Genomic DNA, 15,780 nt, shown 5'->3' with positions numbered 1-15,780 from the left:
CCAGCTTGTGCTTCTTCCAGCCCAACGTTTCTCATGATGTACTCTGCATAGAAGTTAAATAAGCAGCGTGACAATATACAGCCTTGATGTATTCCTTTCCCAATTTGGAACCAGTCCATTGTTCCCTGTCCGGTTCTAACTGTTGCTTCTTGACCTGCATACAGATTTCTCAGGAGGCAGGTAAGGTAGTCTGGTATTCTCATCTCTTGAAGAATTTTCCACAGTTTGTTGTGATCCACACAGTCAAAGACTTTAGTGTAATCAACGAAGCAGAAGTAGATATTTTTCTGGAGTTCTTTTGCTTTTTCTGTGATCCAATCCATGTTGGCAATTTGATTTCTGGTTCCTCTGCCCTTTATGAATCCACCTTGAACATCTGGAAGTTCTCAGTTCACGTACTGTTGAAGCCTAGCTTGGAAAATTTTGAGCATTATTTTGCTAGTGTGTGAGAAGAGTGCAATTGTGTGGTAGTTTGAACATTCTTTGGCATTGCCTTTCTTTGGGATTGGAATGAAAACTGACTTTTTCCAGTCCTGTGGCCACTGCTGAGTATTCCAAATTTGCTGGCATATTGAGTACAGCACTTTAACATAATCGTCATTTAGGATTTGAAATGGCTCAGCTGGAATTCCATCACCTCCACTAGCTTTGTACTAATTAGCAAAAGGTAGGTTGAGAGAGTGGTTGACAGAGAATTGATACAGCTGTGGGATTGTGGTGGCCATGCCTGGAGTGGGGACTTTCTGATTAAATACCAGCTTTGGATCATGAATATCGATTAAGGCAACTGACCAAACTCAGAGTTGACCTCAGGGGTCTGAAAACCTTTTCTGTTACAGGGGCAGAGAATAAGTCTGGCCTTTGAAGGCCATAAGGCAGAATCTAGGCTGCCCTGAAAGAAGGGACATGACCTTGGAAGAAGCTCCATTTAGGCAAGGTGGCTCCTGGGAAGGACATCCTTGGCCATCATCTCTGGCAGCTGGGAAGTGAGTGTGTTGGTCCTGAATCAAGGATCTGTGTAGCACATCACAGCATCCACTACAGCTTACCTTCCTGGTCCAATTGAAGGTATGGAGAGAAAAGTAACCCACAGTTCACTGGATGCTTTAACAAGGGAAGAGGTGTGGTGAAAAAAGGTCTTTCTGTGTAACACTTTCTACCTTTCAAAACGTATTCTTATGCCACTACCTATCGAGGACCTTGCTCAGGTCTCATATTTTTTCTTTGAAATAAATAAAGCCACGTTGGCCCAGAATCCAAGATGGAAGAGACAGTGATTCATGCCAGTCATGCAGATGCTATATCAGGGGACATCCATGAAGTGTCCTGAAGTTTCCTGAGTACTTTACTCCCAAAGTCCAGCATTCGTTTTCTGTTTTGAATGCCCTGCTTAATTTTCATAAAACATGCAACTTCTTTATTATGGGATAGGATTAACTAAAAGTGGAGAGACAGGAAAGAAATAACAGTTGGGAGTATCAGGTTGAAGAAGGCAACCTGGGTTGGGATTGAGGTGTGGCTATGAAAATCTGCTGTGGGGTGATTTTACTGAGGGTGTATACATGTTTGAGCTTTATAATCAAATTTACTGTAATGCAAATTTTGTTTGTTGAGTATTTGCTAAAAATGTGGAATTTCCTGCTTTTCTCAAAAACAGTTTTAGTTTGCAGTCAAGGAAGTGATATTTAAAATAAAATAATCAGTGCTGGGTAAATTTATGGTATTTTTATTGTCTTGTGGTCTTCACCAATTTTCAGATTTTCAACTGTATGTATGTTACATATAGGCATATAAATATGGATATATAGATACATATATAAAGGGAAAACAAAAATGAACTATGGTCTTATATTCAAAAGTCAAATAGAATGTCTTCTTAAAATATATTACTAGAAGGAAGAAGTACTGAATGGTAAAATATTGAATTGGAAACTCTGTGACTTTTGGAGGAAAACATTCTTTAGTACATTAAGTTTTATATTGAGAACTAACTTCATTAACCTTATTAATACTTGGTAATTGGTTAAAGAAAGAGAAAAACAAAATTCTTTTCATGACTAAGGTAACAAAATCCACACTTGAAGTTTCCTTCTCCCCAAACTCACTATGGTCTGCTTTCTTCCTCTTCATGCATTTGTGATTTTGATTTTTACTTCTTTGCAGTAGGGGAAATTAAATACAAAATATGATGCTGTCTTTGCATCTTAAATTGGCTGTAGGTAATTTGTTTCTACTGTTTCCTAAATTGAAACGTGGCATTTTAAGGGGTGGGGGAAGAGAAATCCAATATAGTTCTTTTTCTTTATAATGGATGTAATTTTTCTATTGAGTTCTAGAAATAGCTCTGTTGAGTATAACTTTGCCCTACTCTGGCACTTTGTGACCAAATGAATTGTTTCCTTGGATTTTTAAAGCCTGCCTGTCTATCTAATTTACCTTTTCCTCAAAGCTGTTCTGATTGCCTGCTTCATAGTTGGTTTGTGTGTACATAAAAATATGCTGGACTGAGTTCAAGCTCAGTTTAGAGGGGCGAGGGTATTTCCAACGCGTGGCTGCCACCGGACACGGATGCTTTGCTGAGTTAATAATCTCGCTATCTTTAGTTTTCTCTGACTATAAAATGAGAATGATTATGCTTACAAAAACTCTGTTGGTTAAGTTATTGAAGCCTTAGCTGAATTATATCTTTGTCTATTTGGTATTCTTTTTAACAGCCTGGTGAAACTCTAAGTTGAATCTTCCCTTCTCACAGGGCCCTATATCTGCTCTTCACATAAAGGTTTTATGACAGAAATACATGGGGACATCCTTATTTAAAAATTGAAGGGAATCAGAAATTAGCATATGAAGAGGGTATTTACAGTTAGTGTATACTAAGCTGTGTATAATTGTATGTGAATCAACTATAAGGAATATTAATTGGGTAAAAGAGTATGAGAAGCACTGGAACAATTATGTACTTGCTGAAGCCTTCTAGCTTATTATTATAGGATGGTTAAAAATTAGAACTATAATTTACATTAGCTGTAATCTAAGCAGGCACATTCTAAAATGTTTCAAGAAGCACTAGGTCCGTTAGATAATATAATGCAGATTGTAAGGAAAAGGTCTTCCATGGTCAGATAATTTGGGGAAACGCTAGCTTAGTCAGAGTTGAATTGGTTTCTTTCCCGGCAGACTTTTCTGGTATATTTTCTATGTGTGTATGATTGCAAAACTCCTTCATTGTAGAGTCTTTTTTAGGACAAGTGTTCTGTGGAATACACTTTGGAAAATACTGTTTTATTTCGACACCTTCATTTTCCAGATGAGAAACCCGAGGGTGAGGTAGTTAAGTGATTGCTGAGTTTATGTTAGGTGCGACACTGTCTGACGTCCCACATACCGTACCCTGTCACCCCACGGATTGTCCTCAGGCAGCATCAGACAGAGAGGTGTTTTGTTTCCAGAGACTGAAGCAAATAAGACAGTATACACGGCATGCTGTGGGAATCAGTTCTCCAGGATTTAAAGCCTTTCCTGGTCCATAATTGATGTTCTGGGAAACACTGTGGATTACCTCCTCCATGATCCTTGTTTTTTTTTCACCCAGTAGAGGGTGCTGTATAAAAAATGCTGATTTTTGGAAATGAATTTCCTCGGATTCAAATACAGGTTTGCCTTACTAGCTGTGTGGCTTTGGGATAAGTCACCTAACTTCTCTGCATCTCAGTCCTTCATCCCTGAAATGAGGTAAATACCTTGCATACTTTGAGTGACATTAAATATAGCTGAGTTGCCTGTTTGGTAAAGGCAGTCAATATATGTGATCTATTTTTATTTCTTTAACAATACCCAAAGGAGATTTAAATAACTATTTGTGGTTCTGTTGTTGACTGTAGTCCCTTCATTGTAGGATGTGAAAATTTTTGTTGACATTTTGTTAATGGCAACTGAATCTCTCATTTCATCTTTTGTTTACTGTCTGGCTCTTGGATCTCTTAGGACCCTTGTGAGTGCCCTATATTGGCACACGCATGTCCTGTGTATGAGATCCATCTTGGACAAGTCCCTTTCCTTAACTGGGGCCGATGAATGAACTGCAGAGAAATCCCAACTTCTACAACTCTAGTTGTGACAGTTTCAAATTTTCAAGTAAGAAGTCTTCACCCACTGTATTTTTGGCTTGCAGTAGTTCTTTCTCTTCCTATCTGCTGCTTCAGAGATCCTTGTGCATGTGGAACTTATGCACGTACCCAGGTCAGTGCATGTTGGAAATCCTTTCCTTACTTTGGCAGAAAGTATTTTACACATTGCCATCTCTTTGGGCAGGGAAAAAACAACTTCCAAGTCAAGTGCTACTTGAAAAAGGTAACCACACACCACTCCCTCCCTTCCCCGCCCATCCCTTGTAAGACTGTACTCTGTGGTTACTGCTTATGACACATTTTCAAATGGACCCCCCAGTGGCTACAGCTGTGATTAAAAGCTGTCTGCTCTCTACCTCGCTGGGGGTTTGCTGTTTAACCATGTCAAACACATATATATGTGGGCTACAGCTGCATCATGGAAAAGGTAAAGGATTTTGTAACATGAAAAATCAAATGAGTATATGAATGACAAACTCCTGAATTTTCGAAGCTCAAGTCACTGAGACACTAGTTGGAAACCTAGCCAAGGATGAGGTACATAAAAGTAATTTAAAGAAGAAGAGCTAATGGTCAGAAATATACACCATCTGCCAGTACATGTTTTGCACACATCAGCTAGACTGAAACATCTTAAAGATTTAAGTGCACTTGAACTTAGCAGCTGCATTTCAGCTCCTCTGTGGCATTCAGGATTCAGTTTGACCATTCACAAATAAAGCAGGAATGGAATATTCTTTTCTGAAGTCTGCCCAGATACATAAATAACCATGTTTGGCTTATCACGAGGGTAGTGAATGTCATTCTCAACACAAGTTTTCTTTTAACACCATCTTCAAAAATGCTCAAATGAGCAGTGTGGCCACAGAGACTGAATGTCTCAAATGAGTCACACCCACTTCTTTGGATCAGAGAGACTGAGGATTCAATGTTTCATAAAGTAAAATGAATGTCCTAGAATTTAAACCTGGGCACTCTCCTTCATGTGGAGCTACGAGGTAAGGTAATGTTCCCTTTCCTGCCTTACCCTTCCCTACTCACCAAATCAGAAGAATCCAAACAATTGTGTCTCCTTTCCCCTCTGCCTGTCCCATCCCTATCCCACCCTCGCCCCACCCCGCCCCCCCCACCCCCTCCACCCCCGCCAATTTTCAAGTGCTCCAAACCTCTGCCTCCAAACACAGTAAATGAAATGCTAATCTATCACCAGCAAATTTAGGCTGACAATACTGTGCATCGACCGCATTGATGACATTGATTACATTTCAAATATTTACAATACAGTGAGACAAGCCTAATTTATTCTCTAAAGAGTTCAAGGTAGGTCTCACCGTTTTCGAGGGGGAAGACAATGGAGGAATGTTTGTGGTTGCTATCTGCAATAATCTGATGCTGACAGAGAGTAGTATTTTATTTAGTAATTAACAGTGTAAAGGGGAGAGAAGCTGTCATGTTGGTTCTTAAGCTGGGGAATGTGATGAAAGATGATATCTGCGATCTCATCCTTTCCACTTGTTTAGGATTGTCAGGATGAGAAATGTCAGCATTATGAAAGCTCGGCTCTGCTCTTGATATGATAAAACCCTTCAAAAGCCAGTCTTCCTCGCTTCCCTTGTCCCCCTCCTTTCTCCCTCTCTCTGCACTTGCTTTTTTATTTATCCTGTTTTGTTAGATGGCAGAAATATAATTCTTTTCTTTCTTCCTATTATAAGCCACCATTTTTGTTTTATTATATGTTTCACAACCCCTAATGCCCCACTGAAAATTACCTTGTTAAATGACAGTGTTTCAAAGCCATGAATCCTTTCCACCATTCCCTCAGAGGTTTGAAACAGTCAACAGACTGTAAAGAATAAATAATAAAAAAGTATTGATTATTTTGATGACTGTGAGATTCAATTAAGTATTAATTTTGCCCTCCAGTGGACCTATCAAGGTATTCAAAAGGGAGGATTCAGCTCAGCTAAATGCGTGCTGAGTGCTTCAGCCTTAAATAGGGAGAAAATGTGTTTACCTACAGTATTTGAAGAAGAAGTGCATTGATGCACAGAGTCCAATATTTAAGTGCTGTGCAAATTAAGCCCTGGTGACAGTGACATTGTTTTCTGTGGTATGAGTATTGACTAAAGAAGTGCATTTGATGACAGCTTAAACTATTTGTATTGATTAACATTTTCATAGATTATCATGTGTCATATCAAATTCACTTTTCAGGCATGAATACATTAAAAAAAAATAACCACAGGCAAACCGCAACCAATGTAATGATGGGACAGGGAGCGTGTGGCCCCACCTGCTCTGGCACTGGTCACCTGTTTCCTGCTCAGGAACCATTTAGGCATGAACTTGGCAATAAATAGCTCCCAGATAACGCAAAAGGGGCACTTTTGGCTTTTCTGCATCCGATATCGGTGCCACCACAGTATCATGCGCCTTAGTTAGCAAGTGGAATAAAAGGCTTCCCTTGGAAAATATTGCTGAACCTAAAATGCCCTCCTAATGAGCTGAAGATAAAGCAGATTTAAAATACTGGGGGGTAAAGTTTGCCTTTTCGGAGGCGATCTTTGTTTTCTTTTTCTTTAATGCTCTGGGAGTAGGGTGCTCTAGGTATCCGAATTGTTGAACAGAGTTTGTAAGTATTTTTTTTTCCAATTCCTTTCAAAAACTGTAAACCAATTTTCATCTCTTTTGTTGTTTGCTTTCAAATGTTCATTTGATTTGGAGTCAGCTGCAGTCCCAAATCTGGGACCAGCAAAGTCAACTTCTAAAGATACTGCTAGAATTTACATAAGAAATCTCTTTCATTTCATTGAAAGCCTTTGGATGACTCTTTTCTCCCTGTCTCTCTCTCTCTCTCTTTTTTTTTTTTTTTCCTGCTCTCGGGATAGGGTTTAATTGCTTCTCCCCCAGGGAGAGGGCTTCCTAAAATAGCCCATGGGTCCTCCCTAGGGTGCTCCTTCCTTTGAGTCTGTTGCCCAAGTACAAACCCCGCACTTTCCGCTCCCCCCCACCCCCCCGCGCCCCTTTCCTGCATTCAAGACAGCACAAGGTGTAAAAACATTCGCACAAAAGCACATCCCACAATTAAAGCTGTGTTGGTTAGGTTGCTTTCAAAGAAGTTTTTTCTTTCCTTTTTTTTTTTTTTTCCTCTCAGAAGCCTCCTGCATCTCTCTCATGCTAGTTGAGCTTTAATAGGGTGGGGAGGAATGGAGAACTCGGATCTGTAATAGCTCTTCACTTGACTGCAGCCAGCAATAACAGCGGGAGCAGTCAGAGATAAGAGAGAGGGGAGAGAGGGAGTGTGTGTGTGTGTGGAAGAGAGAGAGAAGAGGAGAGGGAGACAAGGACACGCACACACTCAAGCGGCCACTTTTTTTCCTCCCCTTCACTCTTTTCCCCCATCCTAGGATCCAATGATAGCTGGACAAGTCAGTAAGCCCTTGCTGTCAGTGCGGAGTGAAATGAATGCGGAGTTGAGAGGTGAGGACAAGGCTGCTACTTCAGACAGCGAGCTGAATGAGCCCCTGCTTGCGCCCGTGGAATCAAATGACAGCGAGGACACTCCCAGCAAGCTCTTCGGTAAGTCTGTCTAGGTATTTCATTTCACTCCTACCATGGTGTCCGGAAGAGCCATCCACACCCCCACCCCTCCTCTTTTTCCCCCCCTTGTTGTTCATTCAATTTTCTTCTAAGTACCAAAGAGGATCTTGGCATCTTGGAGGGGGCTGAGCCACCCCAGCTGATGCCAGGCTGGCTGGGAGGGTGTCCTCCAAACTTTTTCCGACCAGGAACTTCCTCCTGCCCCTTTGGACTGGTCAGATATTGCTAGCGTCCCCAGGCTAGAAATCACTGGGGGAAAAAAAAAGCAGATGAAAATCATCATCAGGAAATCAGTTCCATTGTGAGAATTGGTTAACGTTTATTGAATAAATATCGACTCGGTTTCGGGTTGCTTCGCCGCCTTTTGTTAAGGGGAAGGAGAGTAAAGAGTTATTATCTGTAGTCAAAAGACCAAAGAGGGGAACTGAAAAAATATCAATACTGGTCATTCTCTGCAGGTAAACAAAGGTGGCTCCCGGTATGGCTCAAAAACATAACATATTGTAATCACAATTAGAATGAACGTCTTTTCTTTTACAAGCCTGATGAGGGAAAAAATAGGTGCTTGGCATCCCTCCCCTCAGCCGTTCCATTTTAACAGATGTTTACAGCCTCATCCTAAATGTGGAGGCAGCCCAGATCCTTTCTAGAAATCTTTGTTTCGTAAACAAAACAAGAACAAGCAGAGTGCCACTCCAGCAAAGACATCTGTCATTCAAACAGACGACACTCTGTAAGCCAACTCAAGCAACTCTGATCTCTAATCAGAAAGGGGACCAGGCTGTGTTGAGGCATGTGACTGAGTGATGGATGGTGATAGATGTCTCTGCTGGAGAAGCACTTTATGGGATAGAGTGACATTAGGTTTTCAGAACAGTTGTTCCTGAAACACTTGCTTTTAATTATTTCCAAGTGTTTATATACTTATGACACTAAATATATATTATATATACACATATATAACACTAACCTGTTCATACGTATATATACTAACCTGAGATATGTGTGTGTGTGTGTGTGTATATATAGATATTGATCAGGAAGAGAACAAGTTAAAAACAGTCAAGTGCCTGAATTTTAAAGAAACACAGCATCATAGTATAGACTGATTTTCTAAGAAAGTTATTAATTCAATTAAAAAGATAAGCTGAAAAATGCGAAACTATAGAAAGAAAGCACCATAGATAGTTTGGCAGCTTCAGGCCAGCTTCAGCAAAGGAGCTTTCATCTGATTTTAAATACTCACTCAATCTAACATTAGAGGAGTGTTGCAGAGAAACTTTTTGTATCAAATTTTCTGTTGGTAAAATGCTATTTTATACTTAACAGTATAATAGATGCCAGTTACAAGAAATTTGGTCCTATGACCCTTTCTTGGAAAAGCAGCAGTTTCATCTCTGACATAAATTTTCCATACCTAGGCATTAAGGTTTTAGCATTTTCACTCTCAAGAAATATTTTGTGGTAGTCTAAGTTTTTATCTGTGTAGGAAGAGTTATGTCCTAAAATACTCATTTCATTTCAAAGGGTTAGTGAGAGAAGGCAGATAAAATTGTAAATTACAGGAAGGCCAAAGTTGCGCTCCAGGCTCTTTGATGTTGAATATACTAATACCAAGCACTTTGACTTTTAAAATATAATCAATTATGAATTCAACATAACTGCAGATAATGAATTATGTGTTCTTAAACTTTGTGTGCATTTTTAAAAAGTAAATGTTCTTTGTGGACTTTGACTTGAAACCCCAAATTGTTTTTTTTTTTTTTTTTCCCAACTAAAGCAGTTACTTTGACTTCTCAACATTTGTTTAGATTTTCCAGTGTTGAAAATTGTCATAGATTTGTTATGTCACCTTTTACTGATTGGTGTGGTGTGTAGAGAAATAAACTTTAAAAAAAATCCAAGGTGGGTGGGGGATCAAAGAAATTTGAATGAAAATTTCTTTGAAAATATATTTTTTAAGTGGAATCTTTACAGAGTAAAACTGAAGAACCATAGTGAACTTTAGAAATCTTAGTAGGTTTTAGATGGTACTCGTCTTTACTTTTTGGAATGCTCACCTTCGGAGTCTGTGGCTGAAAACCCTGCAAAATCTACATCTTATATCTAATATATCTTGTTTATTCACTTAATTTTATTTGATCTCTAGGGTGCTTTTTAAACACCATGTGAATATTTTCCAGTTTCTATTAGATAAAGTAGAAACCAGCAGATGAGCAGTTTTGAAAACTTAAGAAAAAAACTGAAGAAAATATGAGACAGACAGACTAGAAAGCACCTCAGAGGGATGCCTTTTTTCCCAAACTGATTTTACTGTGAAATTCTGATAGATGGAAAATTAAATTGAATATTTATCCTGTCCATTTCATTTAACAATAATCTTGCCATTTATTATCTCAATGTTCTTGCAGGTTTCCTTAGCTACTAGGTCTGTTCTGCTCTCACCTTTAAATATTTTTGGGACTTAGCATTAGGAATTCTAGTTTATATAACTGGCTAAAACTTTTTAGTATAACTCTCTCAGAATTTTTCTCAACTTTGGCAACACTTAACTGATACTAATTTAATGGATGATTATTATATGACCTGAGTATGTTCAAGTTTTTCATTTTTAATATATGGTTATGATTATACTCTTCTCTTGGTAATGGAGAATTGCATTCTTCCTAAATAACTGAGAGTGTCCAGGTTTATCTGTAAGCAATGATTTTCTAACATATTCTCTCAAACCATGCTTCTTATAGCATGTTCCTTGTATTTTTGAAAAGCAAGCTTCTGGAATGAAAGGAGAAGATTAAGATAATTTTTTTGTGTATGATTTGTTTACTTTTGTGGAGAGACATTTACTGACAGGAGACACAGTTCCATTTTTTATTGTAACCGAAATTTCAGTATAAACAGAGTTCTTTGGAGCTCCATCCTCTTTTTGTGTCTTGTTAAATTAGCAGTCCAGAGGACAAGTCTGTTTCTCTCACAGTATGACACCTTCAGCCCAAAAGTACAGGAGAAAGACTAATACAGATGCCCTCTATGGATAAACAAAGGAAATTCCAGGAACCTTTGGACCTTTTATGCCTCTCCTTAAATTGCACCTCTGCACTTAACAGCATCTAAAGGGAAACATACTGTGCAGACTGTTTCAGTGCTCTGAGCGGCTCAGCATACCAGAAGGAGAAACCAGCAGCCCATATGCCAGCCTAAGGAGAAAGTTCAGAAAAGGACCCTTGTGTTTTATAAAGTAATTACATCAGAGGAAATGTTTTGCTTAACTTGAACAGCCATGGAAACTAAAGTACACTTAGGAGAGATGAATTCACATTTCATTGAGAAACATGTGGTTAGCCCGTTCTCTGTGATATCATTAAGTAGTGCATTATTTGTTCCTGTAAAGACTGTGGAAGAAGTCTTCCCTTTTCAGTTTCTGACTTTGTTATGCTAAGCTCTGAGACGGAGGAAGCAGTATGGAGGGAGAGTAGACTTGCACTTCAGGAAGTATTGCCAGAGAATCTGGTTCTGTGTCTCCCTGTTTCAGCCTTGTGATCAGATGAGTGATGCCACACAGGGCCAGTCATTTAATATGTGATGAGTGATGTCCATATTCGAAACCACTCTCAAAACTGGCCTTTGGCAAACAATCTCAAAGGGAAGAGGTTGCTGTGTTTCTCTAGTGACATTTATAGCACTTGTGTCAATGTGGTGCTTCGTTTTTAGTTATGCCCATCAAAAATTCAATGTTCCACATTCAGTCAAGTTGGATGCTAAAATTCAAATGGTAGCATCAACAACTTGGTGAGAAAAATGGCCCCAGAAAGGATAAAAATAATATATATCCCTAGAAAAAAATCTGCACTAAAGTTTTCCCATGCAGTCACAGCAGCAGAAGTGAGATCATATAAAACATGCCCTAAATATTTTCTCTCATATATATTTGAAATTCGAAAGATGATTTATTAAGTCTTCCTCCTGGGAATATTTTTATTGTTTCAAGTTAAATCTTATGATTGCTTTTCTTGCAGTCCCAACTACCTTGCGTGGCTGGGTTTGTTGCTTACTTATACCCACTGCATGGGAACTGGGCACACAGCTCTAAAGCCTTGAGCTGAGACATTTAGCAAACAAACAAAAACATTTACAAACATTGTACCTGAAATAAAAATTGGTGGTTGGTTTTGTCTTATGATAGTGTGTGTTTTTAGGTTAAAAGCAATGATACTTGCATGGAATGATACTTATAAGGGTGGGTATTTTCAATGTCATTTGTTTATGAACTGTTGCAAAAGGATTGAAAGTTGACTCAGTGATTCTTAGCCTAGAAAATGTACTCTCTATGGGGTTTTTCATTTCCTTTCCTTTCTGTTATCTTTCTCATAGAAACATGCATTAGGAGATTTTTTTTTTTTTAATTGCCATCCAGTTTGACTTGATTAGAATTTATGGCAGTGGAGTCATTTCCAATGACAAAAGGATAAAGAACTAAATTGTCTGTCACCCCTTGAGACAGTGGTCTCTGCAGGTCAGCGTGGAGGTCATTGGTGGGGTGTTATAAGAACTGCATTTTGTGGTAAAGCTGCCTCTCGCCTGTGCATTAGTGAAGGCCTTCATCATGGCATCACTGTTACTTTATTTAAACATCTTTCAAAGTCTTGATATTTATAATTCTGATAAAATAGGCTGGGGCCAAGGAATCAGTAATGGGGCTTAAGCCCAAGAGGGATTTAGCTGGGAGTTGATAAGGAAAATTCTCTAGAGAAATAGATGTATTGAAAATATGTACCATGTTTGGATCTTTAAAAGTTTTGATATATGGCTATTGAAAATAAATACTAGTTTTTCACTGAGGAAAGTGTGTTTTGCTAGAGAAACCTTAAAATAACATCTTTTAAAGTCAACTAATCTGAGTCAGAGATTAGAGTTAACCAGTGATTTAAAAGAAACCAGTAGAAACCTCAATTTGCATAAGTGAGTGAGGGGCATGATAAGGTATTTGTCAAAAATCAATTCTGGTTTCATAGTCAAACAAGCCCATGCGGGCTTCTGATTACTGAGTGGGGAGTGTGCCTGTAGGGGCATTTCTTAACATTTAAGAAAGTCTACTACACCAAGGTATTTCTTTATAAAATCCCTTGTGTATGTTTAGACAAATAAAGTTTAGTGTCCCTCCCCTCACCAAAAAGTATTAATATAGTGCACTGATAAATAAATCCACTTTGAATATCACTCATGTGTAAGCTTGGAAATAAAAATAAATTCCTATGAAATGTCTCTGATGTTCAAACTTCTCACCGTGTTCTCACTATGTTACACTGAACTGCGTTCATTTCTATGGGTCACTGTGATGGACAAAAGTACACCATATATGACATAGATTCAGTGGGAACTTTCTCAGTGTTTTCTTTTTCCATCTCTTTGCCATGCCTGGGGTACTGAGGTCAGACCTCTGTATAAAGACTAAAGTTCTATATTGCAGTATCTGAGGATGCTACTACTTCATAATATATTAGTGAATCAAAATGCAGATACAAATTTACACTTTTTCTTTCATTTTGATTGCTAGGATGCTTATAGTTTGTTGTCCTTGTGGTTAAGTGGTCCTGTAAACAAGTGGAAAGAAGGTGAAGTATTAGAAATCACATTACTCTGTACTATCACCCCTGCAAAGGATCCCCTTTTTTAATGTCTGGGAGGTTTTAATTTAAAGGTTACATGACATTATAATATTTTTGTACTTCATACAGCTTGGTTTGTGTCATAATTAATAAATAGAGGGGCATTCTGGATTCAGGCTCCCAAGGCTCAGCCCTTTAGTAGATTGTTTTCTTTGCTAATTACCTAATTTAATGACAGAGTATTATTCTTCCCAAGAACTGACCAAATAAATATTTCTCCCACTTCAAAAATGAGATATAAGTGACTTTTGGCAGTGGACTTTACTGGTTATTAGACAGTAAACAGATAATTTGTGAGAGAGCAGGTATTTTCTTTGATTGGCGACCTTGCTGGTTTATGTTTGGGGATTAATAATACATCAGACATGCACACATTAAAAAGAAAGTAGATGTGAAGGAGGAAGGATGAAGGATGCGGCTCTGCTATTGGGCTGCTCCTGATTATCCGGGGCCTCCCTGGGAATGGGGGCCGTTGGAGGAGCCAGCGCTTGCCCAAATTTGCACCTGGCTCCACTTCTCCTGTTTCTTGATTTTCTTATGCTAAAGAAAACGATAGCAAAGTGTTTATACCAAACTGGCACCCTGTCAGGGGGCAATCTGTGTAAAGCTTCCTGCTGTCAGGTTAATAAATTTTTAAAAAATATCCAAAGGCAGAGGTAGCTAGAGAAAGCTCATAGTGACAGTTGCCATTCTCCACTGGATGGGTGGACGGCCAAAGTGGCTCTGAAATTTTCTTGTTTATTGCCTTCCTAGGTTCTGTACTCCACTGGTGTTTTTGTTCAGCTGTCCTTTTATGAAAGCCATTTCAGTCTTAGTTTTTAAATGTTTTTCCCATTTAAATTTCCAATGTCTTTTCTTTGAGAAGGAAATAAGTGAGCATTGTTTTGAAATGGTATTTTACAGTTGCGCATATACCCTATGCGATGAGCCTGAATGAGGTTCTAAATCTGTCAACACTGGGCTTTTCTTTCAAAATAGCTTCAAGTAATGTTTATATTAAAATTCATTCATAAAGGACTACTTGGGCTTTGGCATTCTGGGGGCTTCTGATGAGGTGTGTTTATTAAACCTGTTGACCTGACTCAGTGTTTGAAATGTAAACTCCCACCTTCTGCTTCTCAAAATCAAGAGAAAAGGTATCTTAAAAAAAAATGCTACAAGTGAACTTATTTACAAAACAAAAATAGACTCACACAAATAGAAAACAAATTTATGGTTACAGAAGGGAATAGCAGGAAGTGAGGGGGAGATAAATTAGGAGTTTGGGATTAACATACATACTATTGTATATAAAACAGATAAACAACAAAGACCTACTGTATAACACAGGGAACTCTGCTCAATATCTTGTAATAATCTATAACGGAAAATAATCTGGAAAAGGAAATATATATGAGTACATATAACTTTTGTAACTGAATCACTTTGCTGTACGCTTGAAACAAACACAGCATTTTAAATTAACTATACTTCAATAAAATAATGATATAAGAAAAAGATAGTCCACCTTAAAAAAATCAAATTGCCTACAAATATGAAACAAGGGCACACTAGTTTGGTTACATCTCTTACTTTATGTTGAGACACTATTGTGAGCTATCAAAAATGGACCAATCCTTTTTAATGTGAATGCAGAGGTCAGGAAAAGTAGCACTGAATCACTTTTGCTTGAAGAAATTTGTCATTCTCAAAGAAATGGAAATTAACTTTTTGAGTAAATGCTCAAAAATCATTTTTAAAAACCACCCTAGTCAAGGCACATAACTCCTCTTTTTAATCGTTAACTGATACTTTTTATTTAAAAAACCTAGATGTTAGGTTTTTTCATTTGAGTTTTTAAAAGAGAGTCTAAGCTCAAACTTCTCTTATTCTTTCTTTTAAAGTACTTTTAAGGTCTTAGAGTGGCAAGAACATACTGGTTTTTATTTTCATTAAGATGAAACAACAACATACCTGGAACAACATAGCTAATATATTATGAGTCAATTTTATTAGAGGACTGTACTACTATCAAATTTGAAAATAGAAAAGATGATCATATTACAATTAAAGGAACTAAGTAACATCATTACATAATTAAATACATTACATAAGAGTTTTGTTGTACTGAAGACCATTTGAAAATGGGATTCTATAATGAAACCTGCATTCCTTAACATGGTGAATAATTTAAAACCTGCTAGCCTGAAAATGAGGTAAAATATTAAGATATTTTTAGGACATTTATTGTGGACCAATCACACTTGACATGAAACAATAAAACAATTTAATGAATGTGTTCTGAGTGCTTTATCTTTTTCTATGAAATAATAGTATTTTCCAGATTGATGTATTTTTTTAATATCTTGTGTTATTTTAATTTCATCCTATTAATGAGGGAAAAAATC

At 37.8% G+C, this 15,780-nt stretch overlaps 1 protein-coding gene across 1 annotated transcript in view; it reads left to right on the top strand.

Moving 5' to 3' along the window:
* The window catches only part of POU6F2 (POU class 6 homeobox 2), a 498,222-nt gene that overhangs the window by 97,290 nt on the left and 385,152 nt on the right, over positions 1-15,780 (top strand). The window contains exon 2 of the mRNA XM_052639072.1: positions 7,535-7,706. Coding sequence (XP_052495032.1) covers positions 7,535-7,706 — 172 coding nt within the window. The remainder of the gene's footprint in view (positions 1-7,534; positions 7,707-15,780) is intronic.

This window comes from Budorcas taxicolor, chromosome 4 (genome assembly GCF_023091745.1).
Source record: "Budorcas taxicolor isolate Tak-1 chromosome 4, Takin1.1, whole genome shotgun sequence".
In the NCBI taxonomy this organism is placed as follows: domain Eukaryota; kingdom Metazoa; phylum Chordata; class Mammalia; order Artiodactyla; family Bovidae; genus Budorcas; species Budorcas taxicolor.
The sequence above is the reverse complement of the archived record's forward strand: the minus strand, read 5'-3'. Positions and strand labels throughout refer to the sequence as shown.